Source organism: Sus scrofa, chromosome 9, assembly GCF_054392235.1.
Source record: "Sus scrofa isolate SSC_HxYL_T2T_F1_AM1 chromosome 9, Sscrofa_HxYL_maternal_Yorkshire_Landrace_v2.0, whole genome shotgun sequence".
NCBI classification, from domain to species: domain Eukaryota; kingdom Metazoa; phylum Chordata; class Mammalia; order Artiodactyla; family Suidae; genus Sus; species Sus scrofa.
In genome coordinates, this window is record NC_139391.1 from 8,232,138 (window position 1) to 8,257,246 (window position 25,109).

Below are 25,109 nucleotides of genomic sequence, written 5' to 3' on the forward strand. Positions count from 1 at the left end.
TGGTATGTACACAGAATGGACTACGATTCAGCCATAAAAAGAATCAAGTGTTGATATGTACTACAACGTGGATGAACCTTGAAAACCTTACACATAATGAAATAAGCCTGGCACAGAAGGACATCTATTGGGTGATTGTACTTATGAGGTACCTAGAATGGGCAAATTCACAGAGACACAAAGTATCATAGAGGTTACCAGGGGCTAGGGGTGGGCGGAAAGGAGAAATTATTGTTTAATGAGTAGAGAGACTTTTTTGGTGGGTGGGGACGATTGAAAACTTCTGAATGTAGATAGTGGTGGTTATACAACACTGTGAAAGAATTTAACTCCCCCAAACTGTATACATACAAATCGTTAAAATGATAAATAATATATTATGTATATTTTACCACAATGAAAAAAAACTATAATAAAACATAAATAAAATGAATAAATGAGAATAAGACAACTATAAAATACTGGAAGAAAAGGTAGTTATATCTATACTAAATTTTTCTCGAGTATTAAAATATGCACTATACTTAAACTAAAATTGGTATGGTTATGCAATTAAGACTCTGAAATGCAATCAGAGAGCCACGAAGAAACAAAAAATTTTGTCCTTATATCAGATTAGCAGATATGTTTTAAAATAAAATGTTTAAAGTATTTATCATTTTTCATTATTCCATATTATATAACTTTCAGTTAATCAATTACCAACATTAATATCTACTGAAGTCCTTTATAAAGAAGCAGCAGTTGTAAATATGAAGAGCTAGCTATACTTCACCCAAAAGATCACTTTCTAAATAGTTGATTTTGGATTAGTAGACTGCAATGAAACATTCAAATATCCCATTTTGATGCATATATTTTTAAATAATCTCTAAAAAACTACAGTGGTATTTACAATGCTGCCTCGATGCCACCTCCAGAAAAAGAAATTCTAGCTCAATTTTCCAACATTTATAACATTTCTGAAATCAGAACATCTGCAAAACGCTACATATATTCTCTTGTAGTTCAGTAAAGACTAGGCATTGACAAGTTCTTAGTGGGATTCCTATTCCATTTTACTGTAACAACTCCTGGGAAACAATTTAGGTATGAAATCTAATCAAATAGTAGGGCTGTATCTTTTAAACATTTGCAGTCAAACATAAGAAAAAAATTCTACTTATTTATATTCATTTTAATAAGCACATACTAAATGTCAGGGATGACATGAATGATGGGGATAAAAAAAGCAATTAAAGGAGTTTCCATTGCAGCTCACTGGGTTAAGAACCCGACATAGTGTCCAAGAGGATGCAAATTTGATCCCTGGCTTCGCTCAGTGGGTTAAGGACCTGGCATTGCTGTAAGCTGCAGCATAAGTCCCTGATGTGGCTCAGACCCGGTGTTGCCCTGGCTGTGGCATAGGCTGGCAGATACAGCTACGATTCAATCCCCAGCCCAGGAACTTCCATATGCTGCAGATATAGCCAAAGGAAGAAAAAAAGAAAGAAAGAAAGAAAAAGAAAAGCAATTAAAACATAGTCCCTGCTCAGGTGAAGTGTGGACTCAGAAATAACCATTGCAGTGTGACCAAAGTACAGTGTAAGTATGCACAGGATGTTGTGGGTGGGAGCAGTCTTTATAATGAAGCTGGAAGGCCAGGAAAAATCTCCCAGAGAAAAATGACTTTTAAAGCTGAGGCCAGAAGGAGAGGTTAGCTAGAATGAGAAAATGGCAATTCGGACCTTAACAAGCACCATGAGTTCCCCTACATTCAAGAGCTTATTTGTGGAGCTTTATTTAATTTTCTAATCTGATCTGGAATACATCTAAAAAGAAATAAATTTAAGAGTACTTGAATTCATCAAAAACAAATTAGTAAAGAACATTCACAATAAGCAAATACATATACAGGATATAACTCTTAAATTACAGGCTAATGAGATTTTACTGCTAATATTGAGCCTATCCCAAACCTCAAAAGTCTACTGAGTTAATAAGCAACATTTGAGCAAGCAGTTTCTGAGCTGGAATCCCAGTACTTTTTTAAAAAACTGAGATATATCGGAGTTTCCACTGTGGCATAACGGGAAAGGTGGTATCTTGGGAGCGCTAGGACAGGTATGATCCCTGGCCTGGCACAGTGGGTTAATGATCCAGTGTTGCCACAGCTGCTGCTCGGATCTGATCCCTGGCCAGGGAACTCCAAGCTACAGGTTGGCCAAAAAAGAAAAAAAAAAATTGACATATAATTCACATATCATAAAATCACCCTTTTAAAGTGCAAATTTTAATAGTTTTTGGTATATTCACACAGCTGTGCGACTATCACCACTAATTCCAGAACATTTCCATCACTCCAAAAAAGAAATTCTCATTATCAGTCACTCCCCATAACCTGAGTCCCCGCAACTATTAATTTACTTCCTATCTCTATGGATTTGCCTATTCTCCAGCCAACTTTTTACCAGTTTGTAACTTGTAAAGTTTACTTAAGCTTTCCTTTTTTTTTTTTTTTTTTTTGTCTCTTTGCTATTTCTAGAGCCTCTCCTGCGACACATGGAGGTTCCCAGGCTAGGGGTTGAATTGGAGCTGTAGCCACCGGCCTACGCCAGAGCCACAGCAACGCGGGATCCGAGCCGCGTCTGCAACCTACACCACAGCTCACGGCAACGCTGGATCATTAACCCACTGAGCAAGGGCAGGGACCGAACCCGCAACCTCATGGTTCCTAGTCGGATTCGTTAACCACTGCGCCACGATGGGAACTCCAGTTTACTTAATCTTTCTGTGTCCTAATTTCATCCATGAAATAAGTGTAAGAATAATTCCTATATTACAAAGTATTTATCAATACATACAAAGAGGTTAGTATGCTTCGACATGCTTAGGGAATATAAACAATTATTAGAAAGCATTTTAGAAGACAGTTCTCTTTGTAACAAACAAGACTTCAATAGAAGGAGTGAAGATAATACTAGATGAATCCAGAATCTAGGTATCCCATAATACAAATTAAATGCTAAACCATAAGGAAAGCCTCAACAAATTTCAAAAATTTAAAGTCATACAGAATAGTTCCCATCGTGGCTCAGTGGAAACAAATCTGATTAGCATCCATGAGGACAGAGGTTCCACTCCTGGCTTCGCTCAGTGGGTTAAAGGATCTGGCATTGCTGTGGCTGTGGTGTAGGCTGGCGGCTACAGGTCCTCATTCAACCCCTAGCCTGGGAACCCCCATATATCTCGGATGCAGCCATAAAAAGACAAAAATAAAGTCATATAGAATATATTTTCTGCCCTCAGTGAAACTGAACAAGAAATTTATTAACAAAAGATATCTAGAAAGACTAGAGTTTTGGCTGTGGCACAGTGGATTAAGGATCCAACCACAGCAGCATGGGTCACTGCAGAGACACAGGCTCAATCCCTGGCCTGCTGCAATGGGTTAAGGATCTGGCATTGCTGCAGCTATAGCGTAGCTAACAGCTGTGGCTCAGATTCAATCCCTGGCCTAGGAATTTCCATATTCCATGGGTGCAAGAAAAAAAAAAAGATATCTAGAAAAATACAAAATGATTGGAAATAAAGTAATACACTTCTAACTCAGGGGTTCGTGAAGAAATCACAAGGAAAATTTTAAAATAATCTAACCTAAATGATAATGACGATATTATAGTGTATGGTATGCACTATTCATAACAGCCATAAAGTAGAAACAAACCAAATGTCTATCAACTCATAAATGAACAAAATGTGATATAGCCACACAATGGAATACTACTCAGCCATAAAAAAGGAATGAAACACTCATACATGCCACAACAAGGATGAATCTCAAAAACACTATGCTAAATGAAAAAAAGCCAGCCACAAAAGATCACCTATGATTCCAATTTATATGAGCTGTGCAGAATAGGTAAATATATAGAGACAAAAAGTAGATTATTGGTTGCTTAAGGATGGGAGGGGTAGGGGAACTGGATGACAATAGCTAATGTATGTAAAGATTCTTTTGGAGGTGATGAAAATGTTACAGCATTGATTGTGGTGAAGACTGCACAACTCTGTGAATATACTAAAAACTACTGAACTGTACACTTTAAATGAGTGAATTTATGGTATATGATTTTTCTCTCAATAAAGTTATTAAAAATTTGGAGTTCCCATCGTGGCTCAGCAGTTAATGAACCAGAGTAGCATCCATGAGGACTCGGGTCGATCCCTGGCCTCGCTCAGTGGGTTAAGGATCTGGCATTGCCAGGAACTGTGGTATAGGTTGCAGACACGGCTTGGATCTGGTATGGCTGTGGCTGTGGTGTAGGCCAGCAGCCACAGCTCCAATTCAACCCCTGGCCTGGGAACCTCCATATGCCACCAGTGCATCCCTAAAAGACAAAAAAGACCAAAAAAAAAAACAAAAAACAAAAAACCCCAAAACTCTCACTAGCAAAAAAAAATTATTTTTAAAAAAATTAATATTGGAACACCAAAAATAACCAAGTGAATCCTTTAAAAAAAAAGGCTGATTCTTGGAGTTCCTGCTCTGGCACAGTGGCTTAAGAATATAACTGCAGGAGTTCCCGTCGTGGCGCAGTGGTTAACGAATCCGACTAGGAACCATGAGGTTGCGGGTTCGGTCCCTGCCCTTGCTCAGTGGGTTAACGATCCAGCGTTGCCGTGAGCTGTGGTGTAGGTTGCAGACACGGCTCGGATCCCGCGTTGCTGTGGCTCTGGCGTAGGCCGGTGGCTACAGCTCCGATTCAACCCCTAGCCTGGGAACCTCCATATGCCGCGGGAGCGGCCCAAGAAATAGCAACAATAACAACAACAACAACAACAAAAGACAAAAGACCAAAAAAAAAAAAAAAAAAAAAAGAATATAACTGCAGCAGCTTGGGTCACTGCAGAGGTGCAAGTTCAATGCCTGGCCTGGTTCAGTGGGTTAAAGGATCTGGCATCACCATAGCTGTAGCATAGGTCGAAGCTGTGGCCTGAATTCAATTCTTGGCCCGGGAACTTCCATGGCTGTGGATGTGGCCATATAAAAGAGGTGGGGGGGGGGGCTGATTAAAGATTAAAGAAACTAACAATTGAGCCTCTAGAAGACTAAGGTACACTAATTTAGGAGATAACTTTTGTAAGTAGTAAAGTAATTCCTCACATAATATACTCTTAGGAATACTTAGGATTCAAGAAATATAAGACTGATGTTTGCATAAAAGAAGTCTCAATTATTCTACAACCTATATAAACATTTATGAACTGCTTCATAATCTAGTCAGTTGTACTGGCCAAATAATACTGAAACAGACAACTAGATATTTATATTTTCTAAATTTCCCCCACAAAAATAAGCCACTCTAAAATACTGAGTTATGACAACAGCAGATTAAATCAGATGCTAAGCATAAAAACAAAGCAAACAAACAAGTCACTCACTATTCCATCATGATGACAAAATTAAGTGAAAAAGGTACCTAGGGACCACAGCAAAAAAAAAAAAAAAAAAAAAAACACCTCAGCTGAAAGCAAAATTCACTACAATATCATAGCCAAGACGTCTCATCTAGATGATGCAATTCTAGAGCAAAACAAACAAGTCAATTAAACCAAACGAATGCTACTCCAATATAGCTAATCTGGTCAACAACACTGAAGTTCAGTAAAGCTAGTAGCCTTTCTCTGAGACCCAAAATTGAATAAAGATTTTGTTTTTCCTAAAGTTTTAATTTTTTTAAGAAAACTACAATGGTACTTGTACAACCACATTTAAAAAATGAGAGAGTGAATTTGCTTGTATAAAATATTTGTTGAAATAAGTAATTTCACATTTATGGCTCAAAAGTTGTTTTTAATAAAAAATGCTTTATTTCTTTACAATAATATCTATGTTAAAGGCATCAGACCTATGATATGAGTTTTCAGGATGATGAAATGGACACATCCAGAGTAAAAACAAAAAATACTTAATTACACAAGAGATGAAGACAGAAAAGATGCTCACATAAGACCCACTGGCTACTCTTACCAAAGATGAATAAAAAGTAAACAAATATTTTAATTTTTGGATGGCTACTATTTCTCACTTCATTTCAAAACTACCAAGTGCTATGTAGCAAGGAGGCTGGGGGATGAGAATGGAAAAAAGAAAACATGAGTAAGGCCCTGAACACAAAGGAGTTTAGAATCTACCGTAAGAGACAAACATGCACACATACAAGAGAACGAAGAAAGCACTGTGCAAAGAGAGAGTAGATGCTCTATACTGGCAGAGGTACCTTTCATCAATTTACAAAACATTCCAAGGCTCTCTAGTATTTATAAGATAAAGATCCTTAGCAGGCATTCAAACTTGAGCTTAGCCTTCTAGTCCCATCTCTACCCCTGTCAAACATAAATATCTAACAATGAAGAAAGGCTATTAGTTATTCTTCAAGCATTCTTCTACCTCCTCTGAGATTTTGCTCATATAATCTAATTTTGTGGAACTTTTCTTTCCTGGTTATATTAACTTATATATTCAATATCAGATACGGTTCTGCCTGGAGGAAAGAAAAATTAAATTACATTTCAAAATTACTTTCAGCCTAAGATTGTATTTCTCGAAGTATTTTATTTTTTTATTTTTTGTCTTTTTAAGGCCGCACCCACAGCATATGTAGGTTCCCAGGCTAGGGGTCTAATCAGAGCTGTAGCCTGTAGCCACCAGCCCATGCCACAACCACAGCAATGCCAGATCTGAGCTGCGTCTGTGACCTAGACCACAGCTCAAGGCAACGTCAGATCCTTAACCCATTGAACGAGGCCAGGTATCGAACCCACAACCTCATGGTTCCTAGACAGATTCGTTTCCGCTGCTCTATGATAGGAATTCCTCTAGGAGTATTTTAGATGGCAGTAATGTCTTACCTGTTCAACATTCAAGTTGCTATATCTTCCTTGTATTCCAGAGAAAGAGTATAGTCCACTCAGGTGGCTCCTTCACATTGTCCAAAGACTATTTTAGCACCCCTTCATATATTCCTACCCATTTATGATCATAAGACTTCCAGAAATTAAAATAGCTCCTTTTCTTTTTTCTTTTTTAGAGCTGCACCTGCAGCATATGGAAGATCCAGGCTAGGGGTCAAATTGAGGCTGTAGCTGCTGGCCTAGGTCACTGCCACAGCAACACTGGATCGGAGCTGTGTCTGCAATCTACACCACAGCTTGCAGCAACACTGGATCCTTTAATTCACTGAGCGAGGCAAGGATTGAAACCACATCCTCATGAATACTAGTCGGGTTCTTAACCCACTGAGCCACAATGGGAACTCCCAGCTCCTTTTCATAGGAAGATCAGACATCTCTAATTTCAGAACAGCTTTTCTTCAGTATCTGCATTTCTTCTGTATTCATTCAGAGCTCTTTAGCTAAGCATACTTCTCCAGAATAGTTTTCAAAATCCCAAACAGTACATTCATTATACCCTTCTATGTAAAGGCAATTTAAGTGACTGTTTCAAAGCCTAACTAATCTTATCCTGAACACTATGACTATTCATTTTTTGTTCAACAGTATTTTAACATTTGTACCTAATACTTTGGTGCAACCAAACACACAAAACTTCATACAGGGACAATGGGATCAGCGGCATCTCTGGAGCATCCCTGGCCCCACACAGTGGGTTAAGGATCCAGCATTGCTGCAGCTATGGTATAGGTTGCAACAGTGGCTTAGATCTGATCCCTGAAATTGACTTCTTCAAAGCGCTCAGAGTTGGTTTTAAGGGTTAGACTACTTAACACTGTAAGTACTTAAAACAAGGCCTAATCAAATGTCAGCTGATATTTAATAGTTTGACAGGAAATACACATTATCCACTGCAGCTGTCAGGAGGTTTCTGTATTTGGTTGCAAAGAGATATTAGGCACTGTGTTAAGTTGGCTAGAGCTGCTACAAAAAGGTACTACAAACTGAAAGGCCTTAACAATAGAAATGTATTGTCTCATAGTTCTGGAGGCTACAAACCCAAAACCAAGGTGCTGGCAGAGTTAGTTCCTTCTGAGGGCTATGAGAAAAACTGTTCCAAGCTTCTTTCCTGACTTCTGGTGGTTTATTAGCCATCCTTGGCTTTTTTTTTTTTTTTTTTTTTTTTTTTTTTGTCTTTTTGTCTTTTGTTGTTGTTGTTGTTGTTGCTATTTCTTGGGCCGCTCCCGCGGCATATGGAGGTTCCCAGGCTAGGGGTTGAATCGGAGCTGTAGCCACCGGCCTATGCCAGAGGCACAGCAACGCAGGATCCGAGCCGCGTCTGCAACCTACACCACAGCTCACGGCAACGCTGGATCCTTAACCCACTGAGCAAGGGCAGGGACCGAACCCGCAACCTCATGGTTCCTAGTCGGATTCGTTAACCACTGCGCCACGACGGGAACTCCAAAGAAATTTTTTTTTTTGTCTTTTTGCCATTTCTTGGGCCGCTCCCTCAGCATATGGAGGTTCCCAGGCTAGGGGTCCACTTGGAGCTGTGGCCACCAGCCTTCGCCAGAGCCACAGCAATGTGGGATCCAAGCTGTGTCTACAAACCTACACCACAGCTCACGGCAACGCCAGATCGTTAACCCACTGAGCAAGGCCAGGGATCGAACCCGCAACCTCATCATTCCTAGTCGGATTCGTTAACCACTGCGCCATGACGAGAACTCCCATCCTTGGCATTTTTTGGTATTCAGAAGCATCAACCCGATCTCTGCTTTCACCTTCACGTGGCTTTCTTTGTACATCTCTGCCCAAAATCCATATACACCCCCTTTATTTGGCCATGCCTGTAGCACATGGAAGTTCCTGGGCCAGGGATTGAACCTGCACCATAGCAGTAACCTGAGCCACAGCAGTGACAATACCAGATCCTTAACCCACTGAGACATCAGGTAACTCTGAAATTTCTTTTTATAAGGACACCAGCCATATTGTATTGGGGCCCATCCTACCCCAGTATGACCTCATCTGAACTAATCGCATTGGAGATACTACAACATACAAATTTAGTAAGAATACAACTCAACCCGTAATAAAGCACAAATGTAAAAATTCTGAAAAACATCACAGTATTTAGAGTAATATCAATCAGACCAAGGTTGAAATAACTATTCAGATTATTTTTACATAAAAGACTATAATACTTGCAATATCAGAAATTTTGAAAACAAATGTACAAGTTTTTTTTTACTTTCTTTTCTTTTTTAGGGCTGCTCCTGCGGCATATGGAGGTTCCCAGGCTAGGGGTCTAATCAAAGCTATAGCTGCTGGCCTACACCACAGCCACAGCAACATCAGATCTGAGCTGTATCTGCAACCTACACCACAGCTCACGGCAACCTACACCACAGCTCACGGCAACACCAGATCCTTAACCAACTGAGTGAGGCCAGGGATCAAACCCGCGTCCTCATGGATGCTAATTGGGTTCATTAACTACTGCGCCATGACGGGAACTCCAAATGTACAACATTTTGAAGAGGAAAGTTCGATGAGAGAATTTTGAATTCTGCTCTATAGCTCAAGGAACCATATCTGATCACTTGTGATGGAACATGATGGAAGATAATGTGAAAAAAAGGAACGTATATATACACCTTTAACTGGGTCACTTCACTGTACAGCAGAAATTGACAGAACACTGTAAATCAACTATAATAAAAATTTTAAAAAAAAGAAAAGAATTTTGGGGGAGTTTCCATCATGGCTCAGCGGAAGTAAGTCTGACTAGCATCCATGAGGATGCAGGTACGATCCCTGGCCTTGCTCAGTGGGTTAAAGGATTTGTCATTATGCTGAGCTGTGGTGTAGGTCACAGATGCCAGGTGCTACAGCTCCTGATTCGACCCCTAGCTCAGGAACCTCCATATGCCTCGGACATGGCCCTAAAAAGACAAAAAATAAATTAAAAAATAAAAAAGAATTTTGGGAGTTCCTGTTGTGGCACAGCAGAAACAAATCCGACTAGTATCCGTGAGGGTGTGGGTTCAATCCCTGGCCCTGATCAGTGGGCTAAAGGATCTGGTGTTCTCGTAAGCTGTAGTGCAAGTCACAGACGTGGCTGTGGCATAGCTGGCAGCTGTTGCTCTGATTCGACCCCTAGCCTGGGGACTTTCATATGCTGTGGGTGTACCCCTAAAAAGCAAAAAAAAAAAAAAAAAAAAAAAAGAATTTTAAGAAAACAAAAGGAATGGTTTATTTGAAACTAAACCCACTCAGTCTTTTTTCAATTTCGGAAACTTTGTGAGCATTACCTGGGAAGGAATATATGAGAAGGTGCTGACAGTAAGACCCCGAGGGGAGCCTATAAAGGACCACCCAGGCAGGACATACAACATGGGTAGAAAAAAAAGATTCTTTTCACTTTATTTATTTATTTATTGTCTTTTTGCCTTTTCTAGGGCTAGTATCCATGGCATATGGAGGTTCCCAGTCTAGGGGTCCAATCAGAGCTGTAGCCGCTGGCCTACCCCAAAACCACAGCAACACCAGATCCAAGCCGAGTCTGTGACCTCATGGCAACGCTGGATCCTTAACCCACTGAGCAAGGCCAGGGATCAAACCTGCAACCTCATGGTTCATTAACCACTGAGCCACGACGGGAACTCCTCTTCTCACTTTAAATATGATGAAACTGAAGCATAGATAGATAAAAATGAACTCTTTAAGAGCACATAATGTATAAAATGGCAGGGCAAAGACCATAGTTTAGTTTTCCTAACTCCTGCCCCACAACTTTCCCCCCAAATTACATTAACTGTAAAACTTTCACAGGCCAAGAGTTCCTGCTGTGGTGCAGCAGATTAAGGATTCAGCATAGTTTCTGCGGCACCAAGGATTACAATCTCCAGCACAGTACAGTGGATTAAAGATCCAGAGTTGCCACAACTGCAGCATAGATGCCTGGCCTGGGAACTTCCATATGTAGACAAAAAATTTTTCACAGGACAAAGGAAAGAAGCATTCCATATTAAACAACTTGATTGCAAAACAAACAAACATAAAAGATTTACAAATTAGTAACTCCAACAGCCATCTGATTTTGTCCTATTACTTAATGTCAATATGCTGGTGCTTGTGTTGCCTTCTTCAAGAAGGAAGACAGACCTATTTACTTAGCTCCCTAATGACTGGACAGATTCAGTATTTTATGGTTTCCTACATGAAGGTCATTATGCTAGACAACAAGGACAGAGATATAAAAGATCTAAAAGTAGATTTTTATGCAGCCTTCAGTACTATAGACCAAAATATCTTTAGTCCTGAGATGGCCTAAAATCTGTCTAAATCTTTGAGTCATCACATTTTGTATTTCTCTATTAGGATCAATTTAACTTACCTTGATTATATAGATAGTTTAAAGTGCACATGCATACATTTCTGATGGGATATTCTATAGTTTTAAGAGAGTGATTAGGGCCAGATAAAGAATTAATTATCCACATAAAGCTACTGAAACTAAAGTGAAGTTAAATAAAATTTTGAGATCAGTTCCTCAGTCACATTAGTCACCATCACATTAAACAGCACAAACATGGAACAGTTCCTCCATCACAGAAAGTTTAATTGGATAGCAAAGATCCAGAGATCCTGATATATTAAGTCTCAAAACATGTAATGGAAAGGAATGTATCCCCAAAACAAAGGCCTCTGTGGGCAAATGTAACCATGAACTTCAAGAATTACCAAGAGTTCCCGTCATGGCTTAGCAGAAATGAACCTGACTAGTATCCATGAGGACTTGGGTTCGATCCCTGGCCTTGCCAGTGGGCTAAGGATCTGGCTTTGCTGTGAGCTGTGGTGTAGATTGCAGACATGGCTCAGATCCCACGCTGCTGTGGCTGTGTTGTAGGCTGGCCTGGGAACTTTCATATGCCACAGATGAGGTCCTAAAAAGACAAAACAAACAAAAAACAAAAACAAAAACCCAGTAAGAAAGTCCTCATCTTTTAGCAGCCATATCAAAATATTTGCAATGACAGGACAAATGGGATTTGCTTCAACTCACTCTGGCGTGTGGGGTGAGGAATAATTATTGAAGCCTAAGTAACAGTACATGGGAGTTTATGATGCTATTCTCTGTACTTTTTTTATGTTTAAGTTTTCCATAATTAAGAGGTTAAAATATTTTAAGAACCCAGAAACATGACTGGTTAAATCAAAAATTCGCTTTTCAAGTATGCCATTTATAACGATTGCCTTCTTGACTCTCCAAAACTCTACTGAAACCATTTTTTTTTTTTTTTTTAATTATCAAGTAGTTCTTGGTAAATCCAACAGCCTTTTCTGAGTCATTTTCCTTAACTTGAGCCACTGGCTCTTCAGAGTCATACAAGATACTTAACCTATCAAAACTCTATCCTCCTGCATTAGTTTTCTTAATTCATTTATTCTGTTGTAGGTATTTTTGCCCATGCCCACGGCTTTTGGATGTTCTCAGGCCAGGGACTGAACCTGTACCACAGCAGTGACCCAAGCTATTACACTGACAACATGAGATCCTTAACCCATTGTGCCACAAGAGAACTCCCTATTTTTACCAGTAATTATCCTCTTTTATATGTATCTATTATGACAAACAAATTCAAATGCATTCTGAAACTAAGTATGGTAAAAATTATAAATCATTCACTTACTTGAAAATATTTAGTGAGCACCTGCTATATGCCAAGCACTGTATAATATGCTTAGAATATAGCCAATGAACAATAAATTCATGAACACTGCCTGTATGGAACTTACAGAACAAATGGAAAACAGAAATTTTAATAGACAACTACAGTTGTATTAAAGGCAGCAAGGAGAAGTAAATGGTATTGAGAATGTATAAAGAATGAGAAACTAGGAGTTCCTGCCATGGTACAGTAGGTTAAAGACTCAACTGCAGTGACTTGGGTTGATGCAAAAGTATGGGTTCAACACCTGGCCTGGTATAATGGGTTAAAGGATCTGGCATTGCTGCAGCTGTGGCACAGGTCACAGCTGTAGCTCAGATTCAATCCCTGGCCTGGGAATTTCCATACGCTGCAGGTCCAGCCATAAAACTAAGAAAAAAAAAAAGAAGGAAACTGAACTATTCTGAGGAAGTCAACAAAGCCTTGAAGAAGTGACTTGAAGCTAAAGAATTAAACTGGAGTTAACCAGGCAAAAGGAAGTGGGAGTATGTAACAAGATGGAGATCAGTTAAGAGTTACAACTGAGGAGTTCCTGTCATGGCTCAGCGGTTAACAAATCCGACTAAGAACTATGAAGTTGCGGGTTCGATCCCTGGCCTTGCTCAGTGGGTTAAGGATCTGCACTGCCATGAACTGTGGTGTACGTTGCAGACGCGGCTTGGATCCCGCATTGCTATGGCTCTGGCGCAGGCTTGGCAGCTACAGCTCTAATTGGACCCCTACCCTGGGAACCTCCATATGCCATGGGTGCGGCCCTTAGAAAAGGCAAAAAGACAGAAAAAAGGAAAAAAAAAAAAAAAAAAAAAAAGAGTTACAACTGAAAAAAGGCCAGAATGGCTGAAACAGAGAGAGATGCTGGGAGATACTTTTAAGATACGAACAGACAGATGAAGAGGAGCCAAAATATGCAGCCAAAGCAATGTAGATCATTTGGAAAGATTTTATACCTTATTCAAAGAGTGATTAAAAAAAAATAAAACTGGAGTTCCCGTCGTGGCGCAGTGGTTAACGAATCCGACTAGGAACCATGAGGTTGCGGGTTCGATCCCTGCCCTTGCTCAGTGGGTTAACGATCCGGCGTTGCCGTGAGCTGTGGTGTAGGTTGCAGACGCGGCTCGGATCCCGCGTTGCTGTGGCTCCAGCATAGGCTGGCAGCTACAGCTCCGATTGGACCCCTAGCCTGGGAACCTCCATATGCTGCAGGAGCGGCCCAAAGAAATAGCAAAAAAAAAAAAAAAAAAAAAAAAAACTACAAAAGTGGGTCAATTTTGAGTTTTTAGAATTAAAAAAAATTGTGATAAACTATATCATTAAGATTTACCATTTTAATCATTTTTAACTATACAATTCTCTGGTATTAAGTACAGTCAAAATGTTTTTGTTTCTCAAGTAAGGAAGTTACTCTGATTTACATTTTTTATAAAGTTCACTCTGGGGAGTTCCTATTGTGGCTCAGTGGAAATGAATCTTGACTAGTATCCATGAGGATGCAGGCTCAATCCTGGCCACACTCAGTGGGTTAAGGACCCAGTGCTGCTGTGAGTTCTGGTGTAGGTCAAAAACGCAGCTCAGATCTGGTGTTGCCGTTGCCATGGTGTAGGCCAGCAGCTACAGCTCCAATTCAGCCCCTAGCCTGGGAACTTCCATATGCCACAGGTGCAGCCCTAGGAAGACAAAAAATATATATAAAAATATCAAAGTTCACTCTGATATCAATTTGGAGAATGGACTAGGGGAGAGTCCAAGATAACAGAGGTTGGAAGGTACAAAGCAGATTTAAATCTATTTTATTGTTCCCTGCTAGACTATAAACAAGAAGAAAATAAAGATTACTTCTGAACTGTTAATAACTATATCCCTTGGGACCTAGCTCTGTGCCTGGCACATAGTGAGCATGTGTTAAATAAATGTCTCATAATATTCTATGATTCTTAGAATGGAAGCTTCAAAATGCAAAGATGTATGTTTTGTATAGAATGTACACCTTAGTGATGATTTTTTAAAAAAACCTTTTTTGGCAGGGGGCACAGCGACAGCATACGGAAGTTCCCAGGCTAGGAGTCAAATTGGAGCTACAGCTGCCAGCCTACACCACAACCACAGCAACGCAGAATCCGAGCCACATCTGCGACCTACCACAGTTCACGGCAACGCCAGATCCTTAACCCACTAAGTGAGAGGCCAGGGATCGAACCTGCCACCTCTTGGTTCCTAGTCAGATTCGTTTCCACTGTGCCACAATGGGAACTCCCTAAAAAAACGTTTAAAAAACCTGCCTAACAATAATAAATAAAGTAAGTGCTAGGAATAAGGTTAGAGATAGGGAGAAGGTAGAAGCCAGACTCTGAAAAGGTCTAATTTGAGCAGAAGAGTTTGGACTTCATCTCAAAGAGAAGTCTATGTGGGGTGTCTGGACAAGGTTTTATGCAACTTCTCAACGGCAAGACAGCATAACAATAATGATTATCAGTTCATTAAAAAAAAAAAAAAATCATACAGTAGGGAGGTTCCCAGGTGACCTAGCAGGTTAAGGATACAGCACTGTCACTGCTGTGGCTCAGGTTCAATCCCTGGCCTGGGAACTTCTGTATGCCGCAGGTGCAGCCAAAAAAAAAAAAAAAAAAAAAACATAAAGTAATTGTCCTTGTGTGACTAGCTTGTTTCACTTAACATAATGTCATCAAGGTTCATCCATACTGAAAACATGTGTCAGAATTTTCTTCCTTTTTAAGGCTGAGTATTTCATTGTATGTATATACAGCACCATGTTTTGTTTACCTGTCTATCCATGGTAAACACATGAGTTGCTTCCACCTTTTGGCTGCTGTGAATAATGCTGCTATAAATACAGGTATAAATGAGTTGCTTCGGGAGTTCCCACTGTGGCTCAGCAGTAAGAAATCTGATCCGTATCCATGAGGATGCGGGTTTGATTCCTGCCCTCACTCAGTGGGTTAATGATCCATTGTTGCCCATGAGCTGTGGTGTAGGTCTCGGACACGGCTCAGATCCCACATTGCTGTGGCTATAGCTGCCAGCCTACGCCACAGCTCCAATTCGACTCCTAGCCTGGGAACTTCTATATGCCACAGGTGCAGCCCTAAAAAAGACCAAAAAAAAAAAAAGAGTTTTAATTTTATAAAATGTACTTGTAAAAAAGAAGAGAAATAAAAAGAACAGAAATTGAAAACCCTAAGCAATACTAAATAGTGAAGTATAAGATTCTCAGAAAATTCAAGTTAGAAGCTAGAAAGCAAATGGAAAAGTGGTAGTTGGCCTAACAGATTCTACAAAGATCAATTTTAAACTGACTATGAGGAAAGCTAAGAAATAATCTGATTTGCACCAGAGGACCACCCCCCCCGCCAATGTCAGCACCAAGTACATCTAGAAATAAATGTAAAGATGGTACTAAAAATGAAAGGAATGGATGAAAGTCTGCTTAAAAGGGAGACTGACAACCTCACATTGCTGCCTCTATCCCACACAGTGAGGTTCCTCTCCCACTTCATCAGAAGAGCACACAAGATTATGCTATGGGAAAGGGAAATAGAAGGTTTCTAAACTGGTCAATATAAGTTTCCATATAAGTTTCGAGTGGAGGCTAAAGTACAAAGAGTATTTTAAAATTAAATCCATATACTCTATGTTATCTTCAAACCCTGTCTCCATGTAGCTCCAAGAAACCTGGCAACCAAGTTTATTCTCTCCAGCAGGACACTGCATAACTCTTCTTTAAGAAATCTGAGTGGCAAAGACTTAAAAGAGCTAACATCAAAGATGTTCCCCCCTGCAAAAAAATGAGCCAGACTTTTCTACAGAGAAGTCCAATAAACCCACATTAAGAGCTTAAAATCAAATTTTTAGTGTTCAACTCTTCAACAGAAGTAGATACTCAAGAATGGCTGGAGTTCCTGCTGTGGTGCAGTGAGTTAAAGATCTGGCTTGTCTCTGTGGTACTATGGGTTCAATCCCTGGCCTGGTGCAGTGGCTAAGGGTCTGGCGTTGTCAAAGCTGTGGCAAAGGTCTCAGATGTGGCTTGGATTCAGTGCCTGGCCTGGGAACTTCCATGTGCCACAGGTAGAGCTGAAAAAGGAATAAATAAATAATTGCTAGTTCCTTGAGGACAAGTCAAACAAGAAAGAGAAAAACTAAAATAAACAGGAGTGAAAAGCAATTTACAAAAAAACTGAGTATTTAGAAGAAAGCCATATATCTCGTTAATATCCTCAAAATGACAAGAGAGATACTAGAATCAAAAAGACGCTACAGACAGAAACAATCAGAAAACAAAGAAGAGCTCTTTGAAATAAAGATGATAGTGGAGATAAAATGTAATAGGGTAAAACAAAGTTGAGAAAATCTTTTAAGAATTAAAATAGAGGAGTTCCTGTCGTAGCTCAGTGGTTAACAAATCCGACTAGGAATCATGAGGTTGAGGGTTTGATCCCTGGCCTCGCTCAGTGAGTTAAGGATCCAGGTTGCTGTGAGCTGTGGTTAGGTGGCAGATGTGGCTTGGATCCCGTGTGGCTGTGGCTGTGGCGTAGGCCGGGGGCTACCACCTCCGATTAGACCCCCAGCCTGGGAACCTCCATATGCTGCAGGTGCGGCCCTAGAAAAGACAAAAGAGAAAAAAAAAAGAAAGAATTAAAATAGAAACAAAGAAATGAAAAAGGGACAAGATGAAATGAGAGGATCAATCCAGGAAGTCTAACAGGAACTGCAGAGAAAACTGAAAACTCAGAGGAGTATCATACTAGTTAGGCAGCCAAGAACTTTTCCTGAGTTCTCCTGTGCACATCAGGTTAAAGATTTGGGGCTGTCACTGCAGTGGCATTGGTTGCTGCTGTGGCTAGAGATCAATCCAGGGATCTTGTGCATGCTGCAGGCAGAGCCAAAGAACATTGTGTTTTTAAAAAAATTTAAATAAATAAAAACAAAAAAATTGAACAGGAAAGCACTCTAAGTACTAATGAGAAAAGATCTCTAGATTATATTAAGTGAAAAGAAGTGAGGCACACAATAAATCTGATTATCTCTTATGTAAGGAAGAATAAAAATTATATTCACATTCGCTTGTGTCTACATAAAGAAATCCCAGAAATACACGTAAGAAAATATATGTATTTATAATTTCTGAGGGAGAAGGGGGTGGGGAATGAGGTCACAGGAACAGGGGTGGCAGTAAGTTTTCTCAAAGTATATCTTTTCTCTTTTTTGCTTTTTAGGGCCACACCCACGGTATATGGAGGATCCCAGGCTAGGGGTCGAATTAGAGTTTCAGCTGCCGGCCTACACCATAGCCACAGCAACACCAGAGCTGAGCCACATCTGTGACCTACACCACAGCTCATGGCAACACTGGATCCTTAACCCACTAAGTGAGGCCAGGGATCGAACCCACAACCTCATGGTTCCTAGTCAGATTTGTTTCTTCTGAGCCACAAAGGGAACACCCCTCAAAGTGTATCTTTTATACAATTTTGTGAGATACGTGATATATTAACTGTTAAAAACAAGAGTTAGAGCGGGGGGAAATGGTCCAGTTTAAAGCCCTAAGAGAAATGGATTAGGTGAATTCTTAAAGTTTCCTCCATCTTTAGTATACTCCAATTCAAGAATTTCAACTAGGAGTTCCCATGTGGCTCAGCATGTTAAGTATCTGGCATTGTCATTAGAGTAGCTCAGGTCACTGCTGTAGCACAGGTTTGATCCCTGGCCCAGGAATTTCCTCATGCTGTGGCAAAGCCAAAAAAAAATTTTTTTTTTTTTTTCAGTTAAAAGATGCTCAAACTATTGGTCAGTCCTATTTATAATGTGCCTTCCCTGAAACTCCATGCTCCCAGTCACTTCTTTGTAAGTATTTTTTGGGGGTTTTTTGGGGGAGCAGGGGGCACCCACGGCACATGAAGGTTCCCAGGCTAGGGGACGATTCAGGACCTGTAGCCGCCGGCCTACGCCACAGCAACACCAGATCTGAGCCACATCTGTGACCTACACCACAGCTCACAGCAACACTCGATCCTTAACCCACTGAGCAAGGCCAGGGATTGAACCTGCATCCTAATAGATAGTAGTCAGATTTGTTTCTACTGAGCCACAATGGGAATTCCACTTCTTTGTAACTTTCAACTCTACTTAAAGCAGCTGCACTCATCACACTACAGTGTGTTAAGTATTACATATTTCTTTCCTGATGAGATATTTCTTAAGAGTAGGCGCTACCAAACCACTTGACAGTAGCAGTTTTCAGTAAACATTTGTTAAAACATTTACTAAGAACTCCCCATGTGCCAGACATTATTCTAAATGTTTTACATTTATTAGGTAATTTAATCTTTACAATAACTCTATATGATAGGTCCTATTACTTTACAGTTAAGGAAGTTAAAACAAGGAGGTCAATAATTTGCCCAAGGTCAGTGATCAGGGCTAAATCATGAAATCCAGACTCTGTGCTCTTAATCACTAGCTCTACTGATTAATTTTAAGGTTTCAAAACTAGGTTGGAAAAAATTTCCTTTGTTCTAAATGCAATACAAAGCTACAAGATACAGATGGCTTAATATCATCTAGAACCTAGCAGTTCTCAAAATGTGGTTGAATGACTCCCAGGATTCCCAGGGCCCTTTGGCTGGGCCCACTACCCTCCTGAAGGTCAAAACCATTTTCATAATATCAAGATGATACTTGACTTTTTTTATTTTCATCCTCTCATGAGTATATAGCAGAGTTTCCCAGAGCCTATGTGATGTGTGATATTACAAGAGATTTAATGCAGAAGCAGCTATGGCCAGATGTCTTCTAATACATCAGAACTAACAGAGATTTGCAAATATGTAAAACAATGCCACTCTCACTAAATCTGTTTGAAAAATAGTTTTCTTTCATTAAAAATGATTCTGTTAACATATAATAGATCTAACACTATTATTTTTAAATGAATTAAACTTTCTCAGTTAACTTTTGACACAGTAAATAATGATACAAACCACATAAACAACTCTTTAGAAGCCTCATCAGTTTATAAGAGCGTAACAGGATCCTGAGGGGAAAAAAAAGTTTAGGATTACTGATCCAGCCAATATAAACTGTTCAGTATTCCTGGTATCTGACATTACGACACTTTTTTCCTACATACCATGTTTTAATTCAATTATATATATAATATATATAAAAATATAATTATAATACAGGACTGATGTAAAAAAAGGTAATATAAAGTGAAAAAAATAAGCAGCACTAGGCCTAAATATGTGCTTCTCTTTGGGATTATATTTCTTAATTTGTAACTCATAACATTTGTTTATAGAAATATCTTCTGCTGTAAACCATGAATGACATTCCTAAAAATGCCTCTGATTTCAAGACAATACCCAAAAATAGCAACCAAAGAAGTTCCTCAAAGAAACTTCAGATTCAAGTTGTATATTCCAACATTCTTTTATTAAACCATGTATACTGCTAAAATATAAACCATAAGAATTTATAGGAAGATTACTAAGACTGATATCATTAATTTAATGAGGCCTCAAATACTGAAATAATTCATCTTCATTCATCAAAGAATGTTAAATTTTTGAAAAACTAAATTAAACAGTCTACCTAACTTCAAATCTGTTCCATGAACATGGCTTTAATTGACATACTTTTAGGTGCTATACCAGTAACAAATAATTTAACAATAGTTTTAACAAACCTAATTTTGTTCAACTCAAAAAAAGGTATAAAATTCTAGTCAGTCTTTTTTTTTTTTTTTTTAGTGACATGGTAAAGGCTATAAATTATTGGGTTCCCTGTGCCCTGGGCATCTGGAGTATCCCTGTATACAGTCAAATAAAGTAGGTATAAAATGTTATTGTTATATTATTAATTGCACAAGAAAAAAAAAAAAAAACATAGACTTCACCAGAGCAAAGATGACTACTAGCTTTGGTTACTATTAGATTCAACCATCATTCATTCTGAGTACAGCTCCAAGCTTGGCACTATCCTAGGCACCAGGGATACAATGAACAAAAAAATAATAGTTTTTAAATCACATGGGATTTGCATTCTGCTGTGCGAAATAGGCAAAAACACACACACACACACACACAAAAACACAAAAAAAATAAGAATTATAAATGTGGTAAATGCTATTAAGAAGACAAAGCTTTGCCACAGATTGGTCTTGAAAGCTGAATTGTGGAATTCCAAAACCTAAAAATAAAAAATTCATGAAGAGTTACATCTAGATGACATGGATTCTACAGACCTTTGCTAATGCATAAGAACACTACAGACACTGCCTGTGAAAAGAGATCAATCTTTCATTGTCGAAGCTACTGGATGACATTACTTAGCAATATAGCAGCCTCAAAGATAATTAACCTCACAGTTCCACCGAGTTAAAAAGCATGCAAACACAATTTTAAAAAAACTTAGAGGAGCTTAAGGAGAAAGACAACCATAAAGTAATGTGGTATCCTGAACTGAATGTTGGAACAGAAACAGATAAAAATGAGGAAAATCTGAATAAATTAGAGACTTTACTTAATAATGCATCAATATTGGTCCATTAATTGTAACAAATGTGCCATACTAATGAAAGATGTTAATAATAAGGGAAATTGGGTGGGACTCTATGTGAACTCTCTGCATTATCTTAATTTTTATGTAAATCTAAAACTGTTCTAACAAAATTGAGTTTACTTTTAAAAAAATCTAAGATGGCTTCAGGAATTGGCAGGAAGGGGATTTAGTAAAGACTTAAAGAAGTTAAGAAATGAGAAGCTATAAAACTCTGCAATGAGAATTAGAAGTAAATACTCAAGAAATTCAAAGGAAACCTGCAGATACATAAGTTAGGACTCTATTCATACTAAAATTTTCCTAGGATGGAGATTTTTCATGCAAACTAAATATCTCTGCATCACAACATCAGGCAGGCAAAAACATCCCTAGAGTGCACAATAAGCACTTATCCTATCAATAATGACCAATAGCTGTATTTTATGAATGGCACTGCCCTAAAATTGTTATAATACCTGGACAAGGATCAACCTCACAGGTCTTAAGTTACTTAAAGAAACAAATTCAGAAAAAATAAACAAAGAGGAAACTTGGTAAGACAACAAGGAGAAAAAAATTATGTATGAGAGCAGAAAAATGATTTCTCAGGTCTAATTGGAAGCAATTTTGCAACTATTATTAACCTACTTTAATGTCACACAAATTAGTGTAAATAGTTCAAAGTAGTAACAAAAGCCTTGAATTAACATCAGTTATCTTCTTCCCAATCAAAAGAAATAAATGTCTTCTATAGTCTAACCTAAAAACACCTAACAGATAACAATGTCTAATGACTTCGGAAGACCTAATCTCTCACTGCCTCAATTTTAAAGACAGCCAGGAAAAGTGAGAGAAAAACAATGAAGGGTGATCACCTCTAAACTGTAGAGTATGAAGTGTGTATAACACAGCATAAAATTGGAATTACCACAAGAAGTAATTTTAGAGACAGCAGCCATCACAAAATAAGGACCTTTATCTAACACAAAGTAAGGACCTTTTATCTAACACAAAGTACAATGACGGCAGAAGCATGGTCAGGTAAACAAATGATTTTACTCATCAGATACAGTGGAATATTAACCATAAAAGAAGCATTTCGCCAAAATGGTATCATGTATTTATCTAACTTAGATAACCAGATGAAAAACCCATCTCTTCTCTCTCTCTTACTCCCTGACCCCAAAGGAAATCCTACAAAACAAAGATGTTCGTTATCCTAAAGCCTTCTCTCACAGGAATCCTCAATCTATCATTGGAAAATACTCAAAAAGAAATGGAATAATTAGCATTTCCCCAGTAATTCCTGTTTGCTCCACTGTGAGGAGAATCAGACCCCGCTTCGTGTTAAAACAGAAAAAGGAGAGATGAGATGTGAAAAATTCCAAGTAAAACGATCATGACATAGCACCTGGCAGAGACTGGAAAAGCATCCACGCGGCCAAAAGGATCGTCAAGGATGAAAGTCAGGAGAAGAAAACGAGGTTTTCCAACAAGCCGCAGCCTAGCCCATCGGGTAAAAATCGCCACTGCCGCCGCCCCTCCCTCACTCCCCCACCACTCCATCCTCAAGTCGCCTCCAAGGCCGACGTGGACCCTCTGGAACCCAGGCCAATCCCCCACCCAGGTGAAAACAATCCAAGAATTTTCTAGGACTCCCCACTTTCCACCTTCCAGAAGATCGGCACTTCTCAGGGCCAAGCCTCTGGGGAAAACAACGCCCAGATCCCCCCTCCCGGCGCGAGGTTCCAAAGAGCCGGGTCCCTCCGGTGGGCCTCGCAGGGCTGACCGACCGGGATCAGAGCGAGGAACAAGGGTGGGGCTCAAGGAAGGGAGCGGGAGCTGGCGAGACGACGGAGACCGGAGGAAGAAAGGGATGGACAGGAGGCTGGGCGGGGTGAGGACTGGGGAGGGCACGTCGACAGGGGAGGGCCGGGCTGCGGGGAGAGGAGCCGGCGGAGTCGGGGCCAGAAGGGGCAAAATCCGCCCGACGGATCGCGGCGAGGAAGCACGGGGGGCGACGAGGGGGCGGCCGACGCGGGGCCGGGGCCGGGGCGGAGCGGAGGGCGAACGCGAGGGCCGCGGCAGCCTCCGCGGCCGAAGGGCCGCACTGGGGGCGGTGCGGGGAAGCCGCGGCCAGCTGCCAGGAGTGGGGGAGCCGCGCACTCACCGCTCTGCTCCCCCAGGAACACCAGCTTGAATTTCCTCAGCGGATTCCCGAAGTCTCCGCCCGCGGACATGATGGAGCCGGAGGAGCTGCGCCGCCTCAGCCCAAAGACCTCCCGGACCGACGCGGCTCCAACCAGTGGACGGAGAGGCTAGAGAATGGGCGGGCGCCCAGCTCTCTCGGCCGCTGCAGGGCCCGGAGCGGAGCAAGACCGGAGGGCAGGGCCCCTCGACACAGACAGGCAGCCGTCGCCGCCGCCTCCCCTCAGAGCCGCCTAGCACCGAGCGAGGCCCGAGGCTGGGAAGGGAACGAAGGCGGTGTCGGAAGCAGCCAGGGGCGTGCTCAGGGGTCCGAAGGCCAGAGCGGCTCCCTTCTCAGCACCCGGCTCGGAGGCTGGGGTGAGGGCGGAGGAGCCGGAGCCGCAGACGCGCCTGGGACCTCTCACACGCAGCGCTTCAGCGCCTCAGCTGCCGCCGCCGCAGCCCAACCTGCTGAGTGCGCGAGCCTGTGGCGCGGCGCGGGGCGAGCCCGGGCACGAGCCTGCCGCCCCGCCAGCCCCAGCGTGCGTGCGTGCGTGCGTGCGCGTGCGCGCCACAGACGGCGTCTTCCTGGTTTAGCCTGCTTTCCCGGCTCCGCGGCAGCGGAGACCGGGGGTGGTTAGGTGTACACTCGCGTCGGGAGAAGCGGGGAGGTGGGTGGAGCCTGGAGGAACCCAAAGGGTGGAGTAAGGAGCGCTTTCGTCACTTATACGATGAGCCAATCGGAAGAGGTCAAGGGCAGGCAAGGATGGGAATGAGGTGGCGGCGCGAGAGCGCGCTCGCTGCCCTCGAGCGGTGGAAAGTGTCTCACAGTGGCGGCCATGTGAAGTGTGGCGCGTCCGAGCCTGAGGGGAGGAGAACAGAGGGAAGCGGGGTGGAGGCGGGGCCGGCGTGGAGGTGGAATTGACCCCTATAAGAGCGGATGAAGTCAGAGAGTACTAAGGTGTTTAGAAGGTTCCTAGTTCTGAGCCTTTAGTCCTGCCTCAGATTCCTGCGAGCCCCACTTCACCTATGCCCCCACCTTCTCCAACCTCTTCTTATAATTCCTGCCATGATACCCTCCTAGGTACATTCTCCACTATTGCTCCCAGGAGTTTCATAACTACCAGAAGCAGGGCCTCCACGTTTTTACAGATGAGGAAACTGAAGCTCGTAGGAAGGAAATGACTTACAAAACCCACAGAACAGTAAAATAGAAGCCAGGTTTTGTCTTTTTCCCCCATTGAACTTCTGCAGCCTGCTAGTCGATAAGACCATCCTTGGCCTGATGTGGCTTGGCCTTCTGTTAGCAACCTCTCTTCCTCAGATGTGGCCAGCCCAGGTGAGCCCACCTTCTACTGTGATCGAAAAGGATTTAGATATCATGTAAACATAGGGTAAAACTGAGGCTCAGGTAGGAAAACAAGTTTGCAAAAAGGTCACACAACAAATTCGTGGTAGAGCATGCCCCTGATGAAGTGGGCTTTTTTTTTTTAACAGCCACACCTGTGGCGTATGGAAGTTCCTGGGCTAGGGGTCGAATTGGAGCTGTAAATTCAGGCCCATGCCACAGCTTCAGCCACACCAGATCCTAGTTGCATCTGAGATCTACCCTGGAGGTTTCCACTTTGTAGGATCCTTAACCCATTGAGCAAGGCCAGAGATCAAACCCGAATCCTCACAGAGGCAAGGCAG

At 41.2% G+C, this 25,109-nt stretch overlaps 1 protein-coding gene across 4 annotated transcripts in view; it reads right to left on the reverse strand.

The window, feature by feature from the left end:
- The window catches only part of RAB6A (RAB6A, member RAS oncogene family), a 61,921-nt gene extending 37,994 nt beyond the window's left edge, over nucleotides 1-23,927 (reverse strand). For 3 of the 4 annotated variants that reach the window (XR_014814341.1, XR_014814342.1, XM_005667096.4), the window contains exon 1: nucleotides 23,401-23,927. Coding sequence is in view for 2 of the 4 variants with exons in the window: in XM_005667096.4 (XP_005667153.1) it covers nucleotides 23,401-23,470 (70 nt within the window). In the remaining 2 variants the exon portion in view is untranslated. 4 annotated transcript variants of the gene reach the window in all.
- Nucleotides 23,928-25,109: the final 1,182 nt, after the last annotated feature.